This window comes from Sceloporus undulatus, chromosome 2 (genome assembly GCF_019175285.1).
Source record: "Sceloporus undulatus isolate JIND9_A2432 ecotype Alabama chromosome 2, SceUnd_v1.1, whole genome shotgun sequence".
In the NCBI taxonomy this organism is placed as follows: Eukaryota; Metazoa; Chordata; class Lepidosauria; order Squamata; family Phrynosomatidae; genus Sceloporus; species Sceloporus undulatus.
The window spans coordinates 116,456,529-116,477,733 of NC_056523.1; the positions used below are offsets into that span (position 1 = coordinate 116,456,529).

General features: G+C 38.8%; 1 protein-coding gene across 2 annotated transcripts in view; it reads right to left on the reverse strand.

Moving 5' to 3' along the window:
* TENM2 (teneurin transmembrane protein 2) overlaps positions 1–21,205 on the reverse strand; it is a 216,416-nt gene that overhangs the window by 96,372 nt on the left and 98,839 nt on the right. For both annotated transcript variants that reach the window (XM_042452450.1, XM_042452449.1), the window contains exon 8: positions 7,868–8,014. In XM_042452450.1, coding sequence (XP_042308384.1) covers positions 7,868–8,014 — 147 coding nt within the window. The remainder of the gene's footprint in view (positions 1–7,867; positions 8,015–21,205) is intronic.

The following is a 21,205-nucleotide window of genomic DNA, read 5'->3' on the forward strand; positions in this document are numbered from 1 at the left end:
ATGGAAGCTTGAGTACATAAAATTGGACAATTAAAGAAAACTACCCAATGAAGAGGACAGCTAGAAGTCACCTGTCTGTGAAAGGTTTACAGCTGTATGATATTATTTCAAGACTAATAATAATAATAATTTATATCCAGCTCCTCTACAAAATGCAACCAGGGCAGCTTACAAAGATTAAAAAATATATAATCCAACACCCCCCACCCTCCTTAAAATACAATTAAACAATGTACGAATTAAAACATACTTAAAAACAATACAATTTCAGAGCTTTGGGAGAGTTCACTGAGAGTAAGGTTACAGAGGTTTAATACTGAGAAGAAACTTAATCGCAAGACACTGAAACAGGGTTTGTGGAATGGCTTGAGAGTTTTATCACATGTCTCACATAACTGCAAAGTTTGCAAGCACTCTGACATTACCTCTGACATTGAAAATCCAGAAAAGTCTTCACTTGAAAGTAACTTTTAACATTTGGAATCCTCTGAATCTTGTTTCCAAGTGCCTAACTCTCTGAATTAAGTTTTTAAGTTCATAAGTTTTAAATGGTTATATGTGCCATTATGGAAGATTTACAGATTTTAATCACAATCCTATGAACATTAGATTTGTCATATAATCTTGAATAACTGTTCATAATCCTCACCAAAGATACTTAACACTTATTTAAACTACTGAGGGCTTGATTAGAAAGGGGATTAAATTTTAAAGGATGCTGCAAAGAGTAAATTAATGGACTTCAAACATCTTCTTAAAACCAAAAAAAAGTACTCTGGAACGAAAGGCTTTAACAGGGAGCTGGCCTCAAGAAAATCCTATCTTTTAATTAGGCAGTTTCCTTTGTAAAATATTGTACAAAAACCATTGCCTTTTAATGTTTTTTCAGTTGAAGCAAAGTCTGGACATTAATTCTTCAAATCTGGATGTTAGGATCTCCTGAAACACATATAACTGTGTCAGTTAACAATTCTCCTTCTGGGTATTCTAGTCTTTTGTAGAAAGGTACCTTTTTTTGGTAAGAAATAAAGATCAAACAAAAATACTAGTATGATGGAAACTTCTACATGATTCCTATGATTAAGAATAGTAAGAGACCAAATATAAACTAGTAATAATTATATTCAGAGATTCACACATGGGGATAACTTGCTGAGAGACTAGAACGTAATACGTAAATTTACTGTTTGTGATTTCTTTACCTTTATCTGACATTTTTACCTTCTTCGATTTGATTTATGCCTACTGTGATGCTAAATATGACATTATCTTTTTGGAGGGGTGAAAAATCCCTGCTTCTTTTAAAATGTGGTCCTAACTGATAATCTTATATGGCATGCCAAAAGCATCCTAGATTTTATACCTCATTTGTGAGCATCTTTCTTCCTTTAGATTATATCAATTGAACTGAACACAAAGAAGGAAACACAAAGAGAGAAATCACCAGACGTTAGAGTGACACCTGCTCCTCCTTCAAACAACCAGAGAGAATATCTAGTAAACAACTCTTTATCTTCTTAAAATGCTTAATTTTATCTTACTTATTTTAAAAATACAATATCACCACTATTTACCTACTAAATATAATTGCTCACAGCCATACAGTTGTGGAAAAATCCTGCTTAAGGGCACGTTATAGCCCAACCCTATAAAAATATTTAAGGGAGATGAAGGTAGCAAAATGTGTTAACAAATTCACTGTATCCAGGCAAGAAGAGAGGCTACAAAAACAAATGAGGATTGTGTCACAGAAACTCAAATTCAATAATTGGGGTGTCAAAGAGGCAGAGCAAATGGAAAGGTAAAGCTCTGTTATGGAAATTGGAAGGTTTCCATAAGTCCCCTTATGAAGAACTCCCACCAAATTTAACAAGAACCATTTCAACAGAAAAGAAAATTACTATTTTGTGTAGTAAAAAAGAACAGCTGGTTTTAAACTCTTGTCTCAATCCCAATTTTTCTATGAGACATTGGATATTTCCTTTAGGAAGCTTTCAAACCATGTCCAACAGACAGGCAATAGTATTACAGACATCAATAGAAAATGAATGGTCTGAGATCTTAATCACAAATGTAAATCCAAACAAATTTGTGAATGCAAAAAAGTATATTTTATATATGTGGGAGGTACAGTGAGAGGCAAGCCTTCTCAGAAGAATAAATTCTGAGGCACCTACTCAGAGCATTCTCTCATTCCTATTCTAGCTTTTGTCATACTTCCTTCACTATAATCTTCCCTTTCCCTATGATTTATTCTTGCATGGTACTAATTACTGAAAATGTATGGTAAGAAACTTCATAGGACATTCCTGGTGCACAGAACAAACACAATAAAGGTTGTGTTTAGTTTATTACCGTATTTTCTTGCATATAAGACGACTGGGCATATAAGATGACCCCCAACTTTTCCAGTTAAAATATAGAGTTTGGGATGTCCTCACCGTATAAGACTACCCCTCTTCCAACGCACACCAAATAAAAAAACCCATCAGATTTGATTTCAATATGGTAATTTAAATTCAAATGCTTATGACATGCAGGTACTTAGCAGGAAACCTTGTTGTATGCAAAGCCTGCTTGGATTGTTCAGCTCTCCCTGCCTGGCCAGTGCTCCCTGTCTCCAAGACTATCAGAGCAGTAGCTGCTTTCATACGATCGCCGCATATGGCGGGGATGCAGCCGCGGCCGTTTTTGAGCTCTCCCCACTATATGTGGTGACCGCAGATTCTCCAATCCAGCTCGGAAGTTTCAGCACCTGCCCTATAATATGACACCCAGCGTATAAGACGACCCCCGACTTTTGAGAAGATTTTCCTGGGTTAAAAAGTAGTCTTATACTCCAGAAAATACAGTATTTTCCTTTTTATATATGTCCATTGGTCAATGCTGAATTCCCCTTTGTTTTTGAAAAACTGAAACTCTCTCTCAGTGATGTTTGTAGGACTGGCATTCCTGGCATTAGTTATATGCATGGCATCCGTTCTTAGAGTTTAAAGAGTGAATACTGGCTCTCAGGTATTGAAAATACTGAAAACTAAAAACAGAAACAAATACTGAACTGAAGAACCTAACAGAGACATTTTTTTCCAAATTAAATGCTTACACTTTATTACTCGTGTATAGTAACATCTAATCCTGACCATCTCAACCTGGCACTTATCTAATTAATATTCTGGACTATAGCTTTCAGCATTACTTTCCACTGGTCATGCTGTCTGCACAGAGAAACTACATGAAGAGAGACATGAGAAAGCAATTGTTTTTTTAAGCTTAGCTACAAAATGGTTGAGATATACCAATATATGCATTTCATTGTTTTGCAACTATTGTTTGTACATCTATGGCCCAAAACAGACGGGCCAAAAAGTGCAGCTTCCAGCTGCCTCATGGGCATGGTGAGCAGACTACGCATGCACCCAACATGGCCAGAATCTGCTCTAAGGTTGCCTAAGGCAGCCTTAAGCCAGCCAGAAAAGGAGTGGCAAAAAGCTGCTCCTTGCTGGCGGCCCCTTCAGAGGCCGGCTTTGGGACTGCAGCATCTTGTTGCCATGGTCCCAGGCCAATTGGAAGCCAAGCACAACTGGAGTTGCCAGAGACCACTCCAAGCAACCCATCGGTCTAACCCTTATGTACACTCCCAGGTTTACCTTTCACTTATTAATATCCTATGAAAATTTTAAAGAATTGGACAGTTGTTTGACCTGTAAAATGGTCATAAGATAGTATTATTTTGTCTCTACTATATATTAGAAAAAATTTCATAGGCTGATATAACATCAGATATAAAAACAACTGGGAATTATTCTGTGTAGACCTTTCATTGTTGTTCTGGTTAAGAAATGATGTACAGTTTACAATTTTGCAACATGGTGATTTTGGCACCTCTTTTGGATTTTTAAACAGCATTCAAAGGTCATGGGACCTTGGTTTATACACCAAACAATGCATCATTTAAGGATGTTCCAGTGATATGCTTTGTTTCATAACAGATTTTGTACAGGCTGGGTCCCAAATAAATTTCAGTTGGCTGCTATTTTGTGATATTGAATGGCATATGTATTTTACTATCTGTTTAAATACAGTTACCCCTCCTAACTCGCAGATCTGAGATCTGTGCCCTTGAATATCCACAGAGGGGCGACCTCCGTTATTTTCGATGGTGCACATGCAGAGAGGCACGCTCAATTCAAGCTTATGGGGCCTCCATTTTTGCGAGGGGGGAGTCCGGAATGGATCCTCCCCGAAAACGGAGGGCAAACTGTAGTTACAAAATCATAAAGCAGTAATCAAGAACTAACAGAACAGAACAGGTTATTTATCAAAATGAAATGATTTGGGACGGAAATATCCTAAAACACCATTACTGTGATTCATGTAAACTTTATGAGATTGTTTTCCCACACAGATCCTACCACCAGGTTATCTTATGTACCTGGAGAATATATATTATTTTTGTTTTGATTAGCAACATTAATAAATTGTTATAATCAGTTAAGGGAATCATCTCTTATTAACTCCAGTAAATTGGGTTTTATTTACTACATAAATTTGGCCACATAAATTTTGTCTTCATGAGCACCAGCAATACTAATTTATTGTCAATCATAATTGTTTTCCATATTGCTGGTTTCCATATTGCTGCCATTTCAACATGGCTGCTTTCCAAGAGAAAATCAATATGATATATGACATAGGTTCTTATCCATCCCACCCCAATTATTATAGGCAAGTTAGGTCCAGTTGTGGCAGCATTATTATTTGTGGGTCTGCAATTTTACTTGCTGCCAGAAGACTTCTTACTTACATTCCAGCCTTGGCCGTTGAGCTGTGGGGTTCCTCAGGACTCAGTCCTGTCCCCTATGCTTTTTAACATCTATATGAAACTGCTGGGAGAGGTCATCTGGTGTTTTGGAGTAAGGTGTCAGCTGTATGCATGTGATACCCAGCTCTCTCACTCCTTTCCACCTAATTCCAAGGAAAGTGTTTCTATCCTAAACCAGTGTCTGGCTGCTGTAATGGACTGGATGAGGGCAAAGTCAGGCTTAATCTAGACAAGACAGAGGTGCTCCTGGTCAGTCGAAAGACAGATCCGGGAACAGGGATTCAGCTTGTGTTAGATAGGGTTATACTTCACCTAAAAACTCAGGTTTGTAGCTTGAGGGTACTTCTGGATTCAGCGCTGAGCCTGGAAGCCCAGATATTGGCGGTGACCAGGAGTGCCTTTGCACAGCTAAAACTTGTGTGCCAACTGGGCCTGTTACTTGAGAAGTCAGACCTGGTCATGGTGGTATATGCCTTGGTTACATCCTGTTTGGATTACTGTAATGCGCTCTACATGGGGTGCCTTTGACAAGTGCTCAGTATCTTCAGCTTGTCCAGAGATATAGCCAGGCTGTTAACTGGGGACCTTACTTCACAGGCTCCAGGCACGGGACAAGAACGGTCCAAAAGGGGCTGGGAAAGGAACGGAATGAGTGGGGGATGCATTTTACAGGAAGTCCCTCACTCGTTCCATTCCATTCCCTTCTGTTCTCAATCCATCCCAGAGGAGGTGATTTTTGAGAACTGTTCTGAACAGTTCTCAAAAATCACCTCCTCTGGGATGGATTGAGAATGGAAAGGAAGGGAATGGAATGGAGACTTCTCGTCTGCATCCCTCACTCATCTCCCACTCGTTCCTGGCCCCTTTCATTCTGTTCTTGTCCCGTGCCTGGAGCCCCTGTGAGGTAAGGTCCTGGAACTCCCTTGTTGCAACAGCTCCCCTGGTTACCAGTCCAATTCCAGGCATAATTCAAAGTACTGCTTTTGGCCTATAAAGCCCTATGTGGCTTGGGTCCAGGCTACTTGTAGGACCGTATCTCCCTGTACGAGCCCCTGAGAGCACTGAGCTGTGTCTCACTACCCTCTTAGGCATGCTTGGTGGGAACAAGAGAAAGGGCCTTTTCAGTGGCTGCTCCCTAGCTCTGGAACTCCCTCCTTAGGGAGACCAGGATAGCTTCATCCCTGATTTCCTTCCGGCAGCAGGTAAAGACGTTTCTATGCCGCCAGGCTTTCACACGACAGGGATGTTGTTTTGTTTTGTTTTAAAGAGTTTAAAACTTTAAATTTTAATAATGTAATGTTTTTTAATTGTTTAATTGTTTTTTAAACTTGTATTTTACATATTTCTAGTGTTTTAACTTTGACTGTTCCAGATTTGTAAATTGCCTTGAGTCCTTGTACTGGGAGGAAGGTAGTATATAAATAAACATAAACATAATAATAATAATGTGTAGTCATGACTACCAAATGTATAGATATGTTTTCACATACTGTAGTCACACCATCACCAACATTTGGTATTTGAGTATTTATATATATAGTTTCTTTTCAGCTACATTAGGTACCAGTGATATTTTGTTTTTTAGCCATTCTTCATAAATTTGTGATGAGACAAAAAAGGGTCATACTCCATATTTTGTACCGTGATGTTGAGAACAACATTTCTTTAAAGCCTTCATACAAATTCATACGAATGCAGTATATTTAAGCTGGCATACTTTTCAAGGTATTCCAGGCTGTCAGAATTTTAGGCTTAGATAAAAAAAAAAAATAACATGTTAATATTCGGGTTTAAGCATTTGAAAGGCTATGTGACAAGTAAGTGGTCAAATGCTATCAGCCACCTAAGATTTTATGAACATTGATTAAACAATGTGGATACAAAAATGAGTCTATGCTGGCAAGGAGTTACTTTGTGTTTTCTATTTTGACAGCCATTTTTGGTTTTATTATGAATGCTGAAGCATGTACGGATACATTTAGATCCTATTTGGTAAAAACAAACAAACCAGAAAGCTGCAAGCAAATGCCAGAGAAACACTATTAGAAAATCTCTGACCAAAAAGTTTAAGAGATAAATGCTGGCTTTAAAAATGTTTATTTTAAGACGTTAACATCTGATCAAAATGAAATGCTTTACATTGGGGTTTTCTTGTGAAATATGAAATGAAATGATTGGGGGATAAATGCTTGGCCAAGGAAGTTGGATGAAGGAAGAGTGAAAGGAAAAAGGAGGAAAACAGAAGTATAGACTGGACAGAAGAATTGATAAGATGGAAATATATTTCTAGAGGATGACTAGATATGTATTCTCAGTATATGATTTGGACAGAAGTACGGGCTGAAAGTGGAAATGATATTGCAACAGTTATGATTTACTCATTTTCTAGCTTATTGTTTTGCAACATGCATGAATCTTAAGGACAAAATGTATTAGTATGGTGATGACCTCTATACTTTACCAATGAAAAGTGCATGAAAAGAATACAATTGAGCTCACATGTCTCAACCAATTAAACAATCACATCAGTATCCAGTCCCATTTAAACATCATCTTCACCTGCAAATTGTAGAAGATAAAACCTCTCGTGCTCTCTTTGCCTGATATATTATCATATTTGCCCATAATAAGAATTTAACAGTGCCTCCCGAATATCCTGCATAATGATCTGTTGCACTGGCTTGAATAAGTGGCAGTATATGCTGGCACTTTGGACATTTTAGGTCACTGGGGTGCTGAACTGAAAGTAACACTGAGCCCTACAACTGTAAACCATCTAAATCCCAATTGTAAACTCTGGCAGCAAACTCACGAGTTTCGTCCAGAGATGCACCAAGCCCTACGGTTTTAAAAAAAGTCTTTCAGGTCACATCATTTGTCCCACAAGAGTGCTACTTCCTCTGTTTTGTTTGTTTCAAAGGAAATATAACAACAACACTTGACAATAGCAGGGGAGAGGGTCTTTCTCTAGTAAAATGACTCATGACGAAAGTGCACACAACCCTTCGTTCATTCAGGGCTGGGAATGGGAAGACTTTTGCTCACCTCCCTCATTATCCTTGTTATCAGCACAGGAGGTTTCCATAGCAACATTGCATCCAGGCCCTCTCCAGCCGGTCTGGCAGACACACTGCCAGCTGTTCTGACCGAGTGTGCATCTCCCATTGCCATTGCACAAATCAGGGCAGCCATCTGGTTGAAGAAATGAAGAAGATAAGTACAAGAAATAACGGATTTGCACTAAGATTCGACGCTCTAGGCACGTTAGACAATGTTACTGTGCACTCAAAAAGAAAGCTGAGAGGCTGCTGTATCAGACCTGCTTGCTGGTGTAAGGAATGCCTTTAGCTGAAAGGACGGCTATGGGAGGCAGTAAGCAAAAGAGAAATAAGCTATGCAAATTATACATAGCCTTCACTATCAAAAATGTATCTTTGGGGTCCATGTTAATAGCAAAACCAAATTAAGGTTTCTACCTTGCACAGAATTCTGGAATACAGCCACAACAGAGAAATAGATTTGTGCTCGGTACGGAATACAACAACAGGAAGAAGGAGTGCTCTCATTCTTCCAATTTACATTACACCCCCTTTCATGTTAAACCGCTTTAAAAAGCCCCCTTATTATTAAGATGTTCTTTCCTCACTTCCAGCTGAATTCACTTTTGGATAAAGCTGCAAATAACACACACACACACACACACACATGAACGATCACATACTTTTCAGAGAATATTCACCAACAAAGAGTGGACTCTGCAGCAATCAGGTTGCATTCGCACTGCAAAAATAATCCAGTTTGACACCACTTTAACTGGTATAACAATGCTAGGCAGTTCTGGGAATTGTAGTTTTGTACAACATTTCGCCTTCTCTGTCAGAGAGATCTGGGGCCACAACAAACTCCAATTCCCAGAATTCCATAGCGTTGAGCCAGGGAAGTTAACGTGGTGACAAACTGGATTATTTCTTTATTTCTGCAGTGCAGATCTGACAAACAATGAGACAAACAAACTGTTCTGGAGTAAATATATCTGTATTAAAGTAAGGTTGAGATTCTACACAGGGGTTTAGCTCCGTCTGTACTGTTCTATGACTTTCTCCCAAAAGCTGTCAAGTCTCAGGAAGGGCTGCTGCTACTTATGAGGATGACAATCAGACCATGAGATTGCAGCTGGATTTAGCTTGGGCAGCTGAGGGGTGGGGGAATGAAACATATTTTCACGGTATATATTGCCTCCTCCTCCCGTTCCCTTGATTGTAGGGAGTTATTGGATAGAGCACAACAGCAGGAGAATAGCTCCTTGCACTCCATCCAAAAGGGATGTACAGTGGTCCCTTGGTATCCACTAGGGTTTGGTGCCAGTACCTGTGGATACCAAAATCCATGGATGCTCAAGTCTCATTAAATACAATGGCATAATGGCATAATGGGATTTAAATCTTTTAAAAACATTTGCAAGCTGTAGATGCTTGAATCTGTGGATAAAAAAAATCCGTGGATAAAGAAGGCTGACTGTACATATATGTTAAAATGCATTTATGCCTGCATGTCACAAACAGGACATCAGCTTAAAACTGGTAAAGCTGACTCCCCTCTACTCAAATGCAAGGAGATAAAGGACTCTACTTGGTGAAATGCCTTTCACAAGTTGAATGCAATGCTTCCAGAGTTCATATGCTGACTGTATAATTTGCTGTGCAGCAACTCTAACTGGCGTGGTGCAGTGTTTGCTTTAGCTAAGCATTGTCATTATTTGTAGTGTTGTACAGGCAGTGAGCTTGAGGCTTATGCAGCAGCTAGAACAATTAGGTGCATCATAACCATGCACAAATCAGTTGTGGTGTCACATCTCACAGCAAAGCCATATCAATATGCAAAGTATTTTACATGAAATGGATGGAAGTGGATGGAGACAGAATGTGGATAGGAGTATAATTACCAGGGGATGGGTGGGAATGATAGCATTGCCCCCTATCCCTGGTAACTATCCCCTGTATTGTGAGGAATGAAGGCATTGCCTCACCATAACAATTCTATAACTCAAATTAAATTTTCCTTCAGCCCCCACATTTCTAGCATTGCAGAGAGTGAGACACTGAAAATAACTCACATTTAGGACCATTTGCTGTGTTTGAACTCCATTGGTAACTTTGCTTGCTCCTTTTTTGGATGCCTAAATTCTATTTCATAAATGGTCAGCTGAAGGTTTGAGGGGCTGTCCAGATGGGCGGCATCCAGCCACCCCTTTAGAGGCCGCAGCAATCACATGTCACAGAACTGATCTGGCCTCCAGAGAGTGCAAAAAGGAACCACAAAGAGTGTCTCCTTTTTGTGCCCTCTAAAGGACATAATAGCTGTGCGGCATGGCTTTGTTACCCCCTTTTGGCAATGCACCATCTAGATGCAGTGCCAGGGTCACGCCATGATGCCATGCACAATCTAAAAGGATGTGTGGCATCATGATGAAATGGGGGCAGAATCACGCCACAAGTCAGCACAAAATGCCAGTCTGCACACCACCTAGGTTACTGAAACAATAAAAAGACAGGGAAATTTCAAGCAGAATTCTTATTTGGAGGGGGGCAATGTCCCCATTTTGCCCCTTCCATAACTATACCCCCAATGTGGACAATATCCATATTTTTTGATCAATCAAATCACACATATCACTCAAGGTTTGCAGGATTAAAAGACCCCTCCTCTGCAATGTATTGTCTAACACTCTTGTTACTTATTCATGACCTCACATTTATTCTGGCATGGGGAATGATATGTAAGCTATCAATCTCAGCAGGTCCTTCTGACTAAATCATCTGTAAATATTTTAAAGACATAAGCTGAAATTTTATGCATAAAATAAGACTACAGGTGGATAATAGGACAGCCTTGCCAGCCAGTTCCTTGAAGGTAAAGAGTCTCAGCAGAGACAACAGAAGTTCTTCTCACTCACTGAAACAGAGAGAGAGAGCAAAACAGACAGACAGATCCTCAGAGTTGAAAGAAAGAATGTAAAAGAAAAGGAGAAAAAAAGAGGAAGACGGGCAAATGTGCTTTAGCAACTTCACTGGGAACATATATTGTCAACCAAGTCATGATACATTGTTTAGTCATTTCATTTCTTGCATTTGAGAGGAAGGATGTAAAATAGATCTAATGCTGAACAACTCACCATAGGCACACAATCAAGAACTATAACAGGAATATTCAAGTCCCTATTATGATACCGACAGTGCTTTCTTGGATTCCTATTCCTAAAATAAATAAAAAGTATCCTGTGGTCAACAGGATTATATATGTTCTCTCAGGATCCTGACCAAAAGTGTAACAGAATCCGTACAAATTCCAAAAGCAATGGGTATGACTGCAGCAAGAAGCAGAGATATCAGTCTTGCCCAGCAACTGTGAAGGGAAATGTAGAAATATGCTATGCCTCTGCCCCCTCCTCCTATAACTGCCCCATGTGTTGTGGGATGATCCATGGGCAAAATATATCTGCATTCACCCAAATTCAGTTACCTAAGTTCCATTTGACTAGGAGCTGTGCCTTATTTATTTATTTACATTTGAATGCTGCCTTTCTCCCTTCCAAGTCAGCTCCCAGACAGAATTATAAAAGCTTCATAACAATTAAATTTTTTTTACAGAAAAGGTCATAAGATACTGAATCAAATTTTATTTCTATCATAATAACCCAAGATGTTCAGTGCAGAAACTGAGAAACCATATCTGAGCATTGGTATTATGTGGCATCCTTTGGGAATTGCATTGTCAGTGTCCTTAAGCACCTTCCATGGAACACTTGTGTGCAAGTTTGTATGTATTTGTTCTGTCTGACCAAAATTTATGGCTGTTAATTAATTAATCCAGACAATTCTGCAATACAATGTGAAGAGTCCTCTTTATGCCTGAAAATACTTATATGCTTTACCACTGAATATGACGAAGAAAAGGGTACATTTGGATGGGACGCACCACCCCTTGTGTCCCGCACGCTCCCCGCAACTTGAGCGCGTACGGTCAAGTCCGTGTATAGTGCGCCCCTGTATAACACGGGTGCACTGTACTCGACTATAAGTGGACCTCATATATAAGTCAAAGGTAGGTTTGGGGGCCAAAATTCTGGATGAATTAGGCTTGGGACCAGCCAGAGGTTCCTCTCATCTGCTCTAAGGATATGTACTTCCCTAAAGGCATCAGATTCTGTCTGATGTTGGAAGCTATGCAGGGTTAGCTGGGTTAGTACTTAGATGAGAGACCACTAACAATTACCAGGTGCGGTAGGTTACATTTCATAGGGAAGAACTGGCAGAACTACATCTGAGTATTCCTTGCCTGAGAAAACTGCATGCAATTCTTGGGGTCACTATAGGTGAACAGGCAACTTGAAGGCACATACTTAAAAAGAAAATGCAGAATGGTTAAGTGTTTATGGAATGGTAGATCTGGTGTTTAATTACTTGTATATTATTGTTTTATTGCAAAATAATTTAAAGCTAAAAACCACCCTGAAGTCCAAGGCTGAACAGCAGTGTTTTAAATCAAGCAAACATGCACTTTCCAAAATAGAGAAGATATCCAGTTACATGCCAGTGCATCTTTTTATTCTGCCTTCATATAATCCTTTCTGTCTGATAGACATAACATTTCTAGACACTTTGAAAGCATGGCATGGGTGACTTTTTTGTCCCCCCTGTCCCCCTTTTGTGTATGCTTAAGGTGAGAATAGGAAAACCAGTTTCACTTTTTTCTATGCAATCTTGATAAAGTACATATGGATCTTGATAAATTCCAATAATGAATGAAATGAATGAATGAATTGAAAGAATCTTGTGAAATTCCAATAATGAATTGAAACAAAAAATTCACTCTTTTATCTACTAAGGTATATAGGTTTCTTCAATTGTAATATCTAATCTGGACAATATCTTTTCAAAGGGAAAAATCTGAAAGGAAATTATCCTTCCTTCACAGCCAACCCTAGAACTCTCCATATTTACTGACAACAATACTCACAAATGTAGACTACCTCACTCATATTAAAACAGCTAAGAACCATCAGACATCAACAAGCATTGTAAGTGTCCATTTATCGCTCATATGTTGTGCTTAGAATATACAGTTCACATTGTCCTCATACTGAGTGGGAAGTATTCACATTACAGAGACACAAAAAGAAGCAAGCATTCTGCAGTGTCTAGAATGCACCATGAAGACATTTTATTTTACCTCTTTGGCATTTCAGGCATGCTGTTTGAGCATCCATAATGATACTGTACCAAGGGAGGCATCATGCTGTAGGACACCTGATTCGTTTAAACTGTAAAATGAACATTAATTGTGAATATACACCTTCCGTTTTCTTGTTCAGAGAAAACTGAAAATAAAGAGATCACAGTAGCACTGGGTTTCTTCCCCCAGAACATCTGAGCAAGATGAAAACATGAACAGTAGGAAGCTAGCAAAATCTCAGATAAGTTTTCATTGCAGCTGGGAATTAATGGACATGACTTTGCTTTTAGCTTGAAGAATGAAGGAAGGAAAACTATAATGGGCATGGTGTTGCTAGGAAACACTCCACTACCAAAGCAAAGTTCATTCCATTTGTGGCCTTCCAAAGGCAGACATTGTATTCCATATATATATATATATATATATATATATATATATATATATCTCCAATTTCCATTAAAATGTAATAAATACATGAAAGAAGCACATAGATAAACCACAATGTGGTCTAATTATTTATGGCAACAAAGATCGGTGTGTATATGTGTGTTCACGTTTATGTTTGTGTGTGTCCTGTTTAAAAAGTGGTGTAAATGGAAAACAAATTGAGCTTTGACAAAAGGCTCTAAGTGCAAAGCCAGGTTGTGGCTACTTTGGATCTTTTCTTTTTTTAAAAAAATGTACAGCAAACACATTAACATTATCTCCACATAAATATTTATTTGGCAGGCAACAGAAAATGCTTTGTCAAAAATATATATCCTAAGAGCCCATTTATCCAATATCCAAATGTCTGCACAATCATCTGCAGAGCAATAATTGTATTTTAAAATGTGCCATAATTTTCATGCAATATACTTCAATCTGAATCTAAATTATGTGCTTCTAACAACTTCTTAAATAGGTAGAATGACTGCTGGTGATGATTGGGATACCGTGAGATGTTTATGTCCATTTAGTAGGGACTGAAGCTCTTTGCAAAGCTATTTTGAGCCAATGAAATCAAAGCCTGTATACTGCAATAAAGTTAACATTGAATGCAAAAGAAAAGGCCATATCCTGAAATGCTTTTTTTTACATACAACTATGTTGCAACAGAACCATTCATGGTATAAGTGCTATTCAGACTCACAATTACATCAAGTAAGACTATGCACATTACATCTTTTACAGAGTCAGGCTTTTATAGGAAACTGAACAGAGACAAAAGCAGACTACCCCAGTGGCAAATACATTGCTGCAGTCCTTTACACCTGTATGCTACTGGAACAGAAGCACATTGTGCTAGAATGAACTTGTCCCATCACATCATTTCCCCTTCTTAACTGTTCTGATCTGAATTTTTTTTTTTTTTTTGGTATTCTAATGGCACATACCTCAACTTCCATGGCATTTTCTCAAGTAACACCGATAATAAAAGCCCTATTTACACATGATTTCCATGAAGAGGCCTGAAGTGGAAAGTGGAATGGGATCATACCTCCAAGACCAGGAGTCTTGTTGTTGGGCTGCTCACCAATGACTAGGTATGCTGGGACTTGGAGCCCAACAGCATCTGGAAAGCCACATATGATTCTTAATCAGATACATGAGAAGGGCCTACTGTGCTCCCCATATTCACTACTGATTACACACACTTGCAAAAAGGTTGCACAATTATGAGCAAATGCCTATGCATAGGCGATAATCTGTAATCAACACATGGATTTCCTTATCCTCACCCCCACCCCATTAGTCCCAGGCATGGAGAGAACATGTGAACAAGGCCACTGATTTCATACATTGCTGGAATCTAAGAAAAAATACGAACTGGAAGCATATTTCTCTACATAACAAATTTCTATTTTTTCCCTTCCCTGCAATATTATACAGGAAATGTTCAAGAACTATCTTTGTTTAACTGTCACATTTGCAGATAAACTGAGCTTATCAGAATGGCTACAGCATGAGTAACTCTAGGTGGATTTCTTAGATATCTCCAGCAATGTGCCTCACTGTGACCTAGTAAAACCACCTCACTGGATAAGAAGAAGTCCATCTTTTCTTAACCTTTTGGTTCTCAGCATGCCTAAATCAATATTATAGAAGGTTGTAAAAAAGATAAAAGTACTATATTACCAGATACAATAAGATTTCCTGTGATGAGTTGATTCACAGAATGTTCTGTTGCAGTGGAGGAACATAGTGAAATTATGGCTCACCAGCTATTATTATTATTATTATTATTATTATTATTATTATTATTATTATGCTTTATTTATATAGTGCTGTAGATTTACACAGCACTGTATATACAATAAAATAAATAAAGTAAACCTGCCCATGGCGTACAGCTACTGGATTGTGTGACAAGTCTAAACTTTCCTACTTCTCCTCCTTTTTGGAAACAGAGCTTTAGGCCTGTGTAGACTCCAGTTTGCATTTTCATTCTAATTCTAATTTTATGCAGCCTCACAGAAATTGCCGGAATAGCCATTCATTTAAAGGCTGTGATTGGTGATTCAATTCACATAAACTCCCACTGTAAAGATTTCATTGCCTTTGCTTGGTTAGCTGGGAGGCCACAACAACCAAGCAAGGTTTTGGTATAGGCATTTGCCTGGAAACTGCTTTGATGAGTTATATCTAATATTCTGATAAGTTTAATTAACTTCTTGTTTGCTTCATGTTATTTTCAAAGGCACTACCAATTTCTGAAATCTCCTTTATTTGGTTTCTAAATAAAGGTACTGAATTGGAATACATTCTACTGTATTCCAATTTAAAGATAAAGGTTTCCCCTTGACATGAATGCCTAGTCATAACCAACTGTAGGGGATGGTGCTCATCTCCATTACTAAGCTGAAGAGCCTGTGTTATCTGAGGACTACTCTGGTAGTCATGTGGTCAGCATCACTGCATGAAACACTGTTACCTTCCCACTAAAGTGTTAATTATTTATCTACTTGCATTTGCATGCTTTCAAACTGCTAGTTTGGCAGATGCTAGGACTAATGACAGAAGCTCACCCAATCATGTGGCACTTGGGCCTTGAACTGCCAACCTTCCGACCTTACAATTGCCAGACACTAAGCTACCACATCCCATATGTACTGAATAGGAACTGATTTAGCTCAAGGTTCTGAATCAGTTACTTGACCAAGTGAAATCTTCTGGTCAGATCCTCCACCCAAATGCAGACTTACCTGGAATCAGCTGCTGTAAGCAATAAGGGCCCATTGTTCTGTCTCCTGCACAGCAGCCTTGATGTTTCCACTCCCTGCCATGAGCAATCTCTAATGTAATACAGTGGACCCTTGTTATACACTTGAGGATAACAAAATCCATGGATGCTCAAGTCCCATTAAATATAATGACATAGCAAAATGATGTCCCTTATAAAAAATGGAAAATCAAGGTTTGATGTTTGAAATTTATACTTGTTTTGAATTTTTCAAACCGTGGATGCTTGAATCCACGTATAAAAATCCATGTATAAGAAGGGCCGACTGTAGAAGCAGGAACCCTACTGCAATTCCTCCTTGCACCAGAGATCATTTGTGGGAGGGGACTTGACAGATCAGTCTGTTGTGCCCCAATCAACAAGAGAAAAGACACATATCGCTTGCAGCACCTGATGCCTGGAAAGTCAGAATTGTGAATCTTTTACAATCCTCTTGGATTGCCTACACTACTGATTATGTGGGGATTGTGAATACAAATCAGTTGCAAATAATGTAACTATATGTTATATCTATAACTGTAATTGTGAATCCCAGCCTTACTCTCTTCTGTAGCCTGGCGGTGGTGGTGACGGCTTTATTTGTGTGATGGCCTAATTGCCAAGGAGTTTAAGGACACCTGTGTAAACCTCTATCTCTAGAGCAGTGGTTCCTGAACTTTGGCCTTCCAGATGTTTTGCAATCTGCTTCTAGAATTCCTGACTGTTGGCCAAGATGGCTAGGGCTTCTGGCATCTGAAGTCCAAAACACCTGGAGGACCAAAGTTTGGGAATCATTGCTCTAGAGACTCTGGAGATTTTCAGACCCGTGCTTAAGCACTGGTAAAATGCAGCTAAAACATTTAGGAAGTGTGTGTGTGTGAAAGCCTGGCACGCTTCCCTAAACGTCAGGGAATCATTGGCTCCCTTCCAGTGTCCCTGAATCATTCCAGGAGAGCATTTTCCTCTAAACGCAAAGTTTCCATTCAGAAGAAATTGGCTCTCCCTGAACAATTCAGGAACGCTGGAGGGGAGCCAACGATTCTCTGATCTCTAGGAAGTGACCCAGGCTTTCACACACATGCGCTTCCTAAACGTTTTATCTATCTTTCAGATATAGACAAAGTGTGTCTGGCTGATTCTCCTGCCTTGCAGGGCTGCAAGTTTAGAGGCACAAGTTTGGCACATGTCACAACTCATCACCAATAGCTGTGATGGCTAAGGCTGATGGGACTACAGTCCAACAACCTCTGGATGGTGCATACTGTCCATGCCTGTTCATTGTTTTGCCAATATAATGTGGGTCCTTGGTATCCACTGGTATTTGGTTCCAGGATCTTCTGTGGATACCAAAATCTATGGATACTCAAGCCTCATTAAATGCATAGTAAAATGGTATCCCTGGTATAACATGGCAAAATCAAGTTTGGCTTTTTGGAATGCATATTGTCTTGAATATTTTCAAACCATGCATGCTTGAATTTATGGATAAAGAATCTGTGGATACAGAGGGCCAGCTTAAATGCAAAGATAGACCATGCATATTTTCTTTAAAATGCATAAGGAAGTATGAGAAAATCCCCACATTTTAATTTTTTCTCTTGGGTCAAGTAAATTGTTCAGGTCACTTTCAAAGGAATTACAGTATCACAGTAATCCAAATGGAAAGCTTAGCATAACATAGTGGCTGGATCAAGGCTATCTCTTTCTGGATACAGTTGCACTCATTTGTGGCTGTAGTGACAAGACTGGATCCAAGACAAGTTGCAAAATATGATCCTGAATCTTTAAGGTGCATGCAGCCCCTTCAAACTGGATTGCATTGATCAGGTAGGCTAACTACCCCTACTAACAGAAGCTCTAACTTGTCTGAACTCAGGTTATTGGCCTTTTGCAACCCATTACCAGTGGCACTGTAACCTGGCATTCAAATAGATAGGAAACCTAGAGAATAGGCAAACCATAGCATTTGAATGGAGGGAACATAAATAAAAGAAAAAATAGCAGGCACAAAATGCTTAATAACTGCCACCATAACTCCCCCAGTCCATAATCACTTTAATAGATCCACCTTTGCTCCCTCCAGTTCACTCAATGAATCGTCCAGGAATACTCATGCATCCACAACTCTTCGACTACCAAGTCAAGTATTAAGCTCTGCTGAAACATTTCTTATCATACACCGGTACAAGGAATTTGGTTTACCTGTTTTCCTTCTTTTCAACATTTATAATACATGCTTATTTGTAGTGGTGGTATCCTATTTGAATGTTTACTTCTTTTAAAGAAATTCACATGAAAATTATATTTCAAGTATAAACCTATGCACAAAGAAAGTAATCACAGATGTCAATGTGTACAGATAGGATATTGCCATCATTTTAACACTTCAGTTGACAAAAGTATAGTGTAGCAATTAAGATAAAAATAGTTGTCATTTCCTGCATGCCTGTGTAGTCTGTCAGCCAGAGCTGTTTCTTACGGGGGGGGGGGGGGCAGGTGTTTTGAGGACTCTTGTAGGAAAGCCAGGGAATAAGCCTTTGGAGAGGGAACATTGCTCAGTGATAGGGCTTGGTTCGTGAGCAAAAGATGCCATTCTTGACATTTCCAGTTAAAAAGTATAAGGTAAGAGATAAAATCTCTGCCTGAGAACTGGTTAGTGGGGATCAGAGATCATTCAGGGTACATCTTTTTGGGATAGGTAGGCAAATAGTCAGTTCTGACACAAGCAGTTTTGCCTAACATTTTCCTATGTAACATTTCAAAACCAGAACCAACAAGGGACAACAATGTGCATTGGAAGCTACTTGGGACAGAGGTCTCTTTTAAAAGCTGAATTTAGTATGTAAATTCCATGTATAACTATGGTACCATGCAATTCATATATGATAATGAAGGCTGACTTCACTTTGGTCTGAATTTTGTGCATAGTTGCTTGGAAGTAAATTCCATTTAAACTGGAGGAATTTCATTATGAATAACTATGATAAAGATACAGCGGTTACACCTTTGTCCAGATTTAGGTCTAAATCCATGCCAAAGTGGCATAGACCACTTGAATCAATGAAATTTACATACATTTATATAATGTGTTCCAGTGATTCAAAGAGTCTGCTCTTATTGGAACTAACAATTGGATTTCAGCATTACTAATTAAAATGTACATACAAAAGAGAACTAAACCGCCTGTGTGTGGGTTAGGTTTCAGATATCAAAAGACTAACCAGGAAGGTACACAACTAGTGATATTCACACCCACTCTAAGGGTGCATACACACTGCAGAAATAAATCACCAAGCTACAAATCACAGGATTCCACAGGATGGAGCCATGACAGTTAATTTTTAGTTTGGTGAGGTATTCACTCTAGAGTGTATATTCAAGTGTTTTATCATTTTATATGAAACAAAAAGAAGGAAAATTTGTAAACAGACCAATAGCTAGCTTGCAGAAAAAAAAGTAAAGTTGTGTGTGAATAAACCCCCACACATGGTTACATGCATGTTGTTGCTGTTGTTTGCCTTCACACTGTTTCCAACTTATGTTCTTTTCCTGTTTGGTTAGCCATTTAACAATTGCTAATACTATACTTCTCTTTTTAAGCTTCAGGGTGAAGTGGAGATTTTAAGTCAGGGGTATATCCTGTCATCTCAATTCAATGTGTTTCCCCTCCCACACACATAAATATGCACACACACATACACACACACCGTGCACATTGTGTGTTTGACCCTAGGTTACCTTTACAACTGGAAATGTTGCTTGTTTACTGATCAGCAAACATATACATCTCATTGAACAACAAAACCTTTTGAAAAAAGAAAGGCATGACTGACTTTTTCCACTAATAAGGTAGAAAAATCAATGCCTCCTATGGATTGTAGCTGCACATTCTCCAGACCTTGTATTCTTGCAGCTGCATTTGTCCTTTGCAGAATCTGTAACAAGTTGAGATGCAGTCTTGAACCTGGCTTTATTTTTAGGAAGGGCTCACATCCATTATCAGTTTGCTGTTATTAACTACCATCAAGTTGACTTTGGCTGATAGCAATCCTATAAATGTGAGACTTCCAGGTCCCCCAATCATCAAGTGTCCTGCTCAAGTCTTGCAAACTCAGAGCCATGGCTTATATCCATCTGGAATGTAGTCTTCCTCTTTTCCTGCTGCTCTACCAAGCATTATTGTCTTTTCTAGTGAATCCTGTCTCATATGGCCAAAGTCCGACAGCCCCAGGTTTAGTCATACCAGGGAGAGTTCAGGCTTAATTTGCTCTAGGACTTGTTTATCAATCCATGGTATCTGCAGAACTCTTCTCCATCACAACTCTTCTTCAGCTTTCACAACCATACATAGAAATGGGAAATATGATGACATGGACAATTCTAATTTTAGTATTCAATGTTATATCTTTACATTTCAGGATCTTGTCTAATTCTTTCATAGCTTCCCATCCAAGTCCTACTGTTCTTCTGATTTCTTGACTGCAGTATCCATTCTGATTAATGACTGAGCCAAGGTATGGAAAATCTTGAACTGTTCCAAAGTCTTCATTGTCTACTTGAAAACTGTATATGCTATTTGATATTATTTTTGTTTTGTTACAGTTTTGTTCAACTGTAAACCTGCCTTTGCACTTTCTTCCTTGACTTTCTTCAATAATTGTTCCAAGTTTTAGCTAGCTTGTTCCAAGTCTCAGAAAGCTTCCGTAGTACAACAATTGGCCACCAGAGCACTGCTGGAGGGCAGGTGATGGTCGGGCAGCAGCGCAGCAGCAATTTTGCATGCAGTAAAATACGTTTTAACCTCTTCCAGCCTGATCCTGTCTTGTGCCCGGGTCAGCATTAAAATTGCATGCAGTAAACTCCTGAGTGTATAGGGAAGATTTGAGATATGGAATCTTTTAATAATAATAATAATAATAATAATAATAATAATAATAATAATAATAATA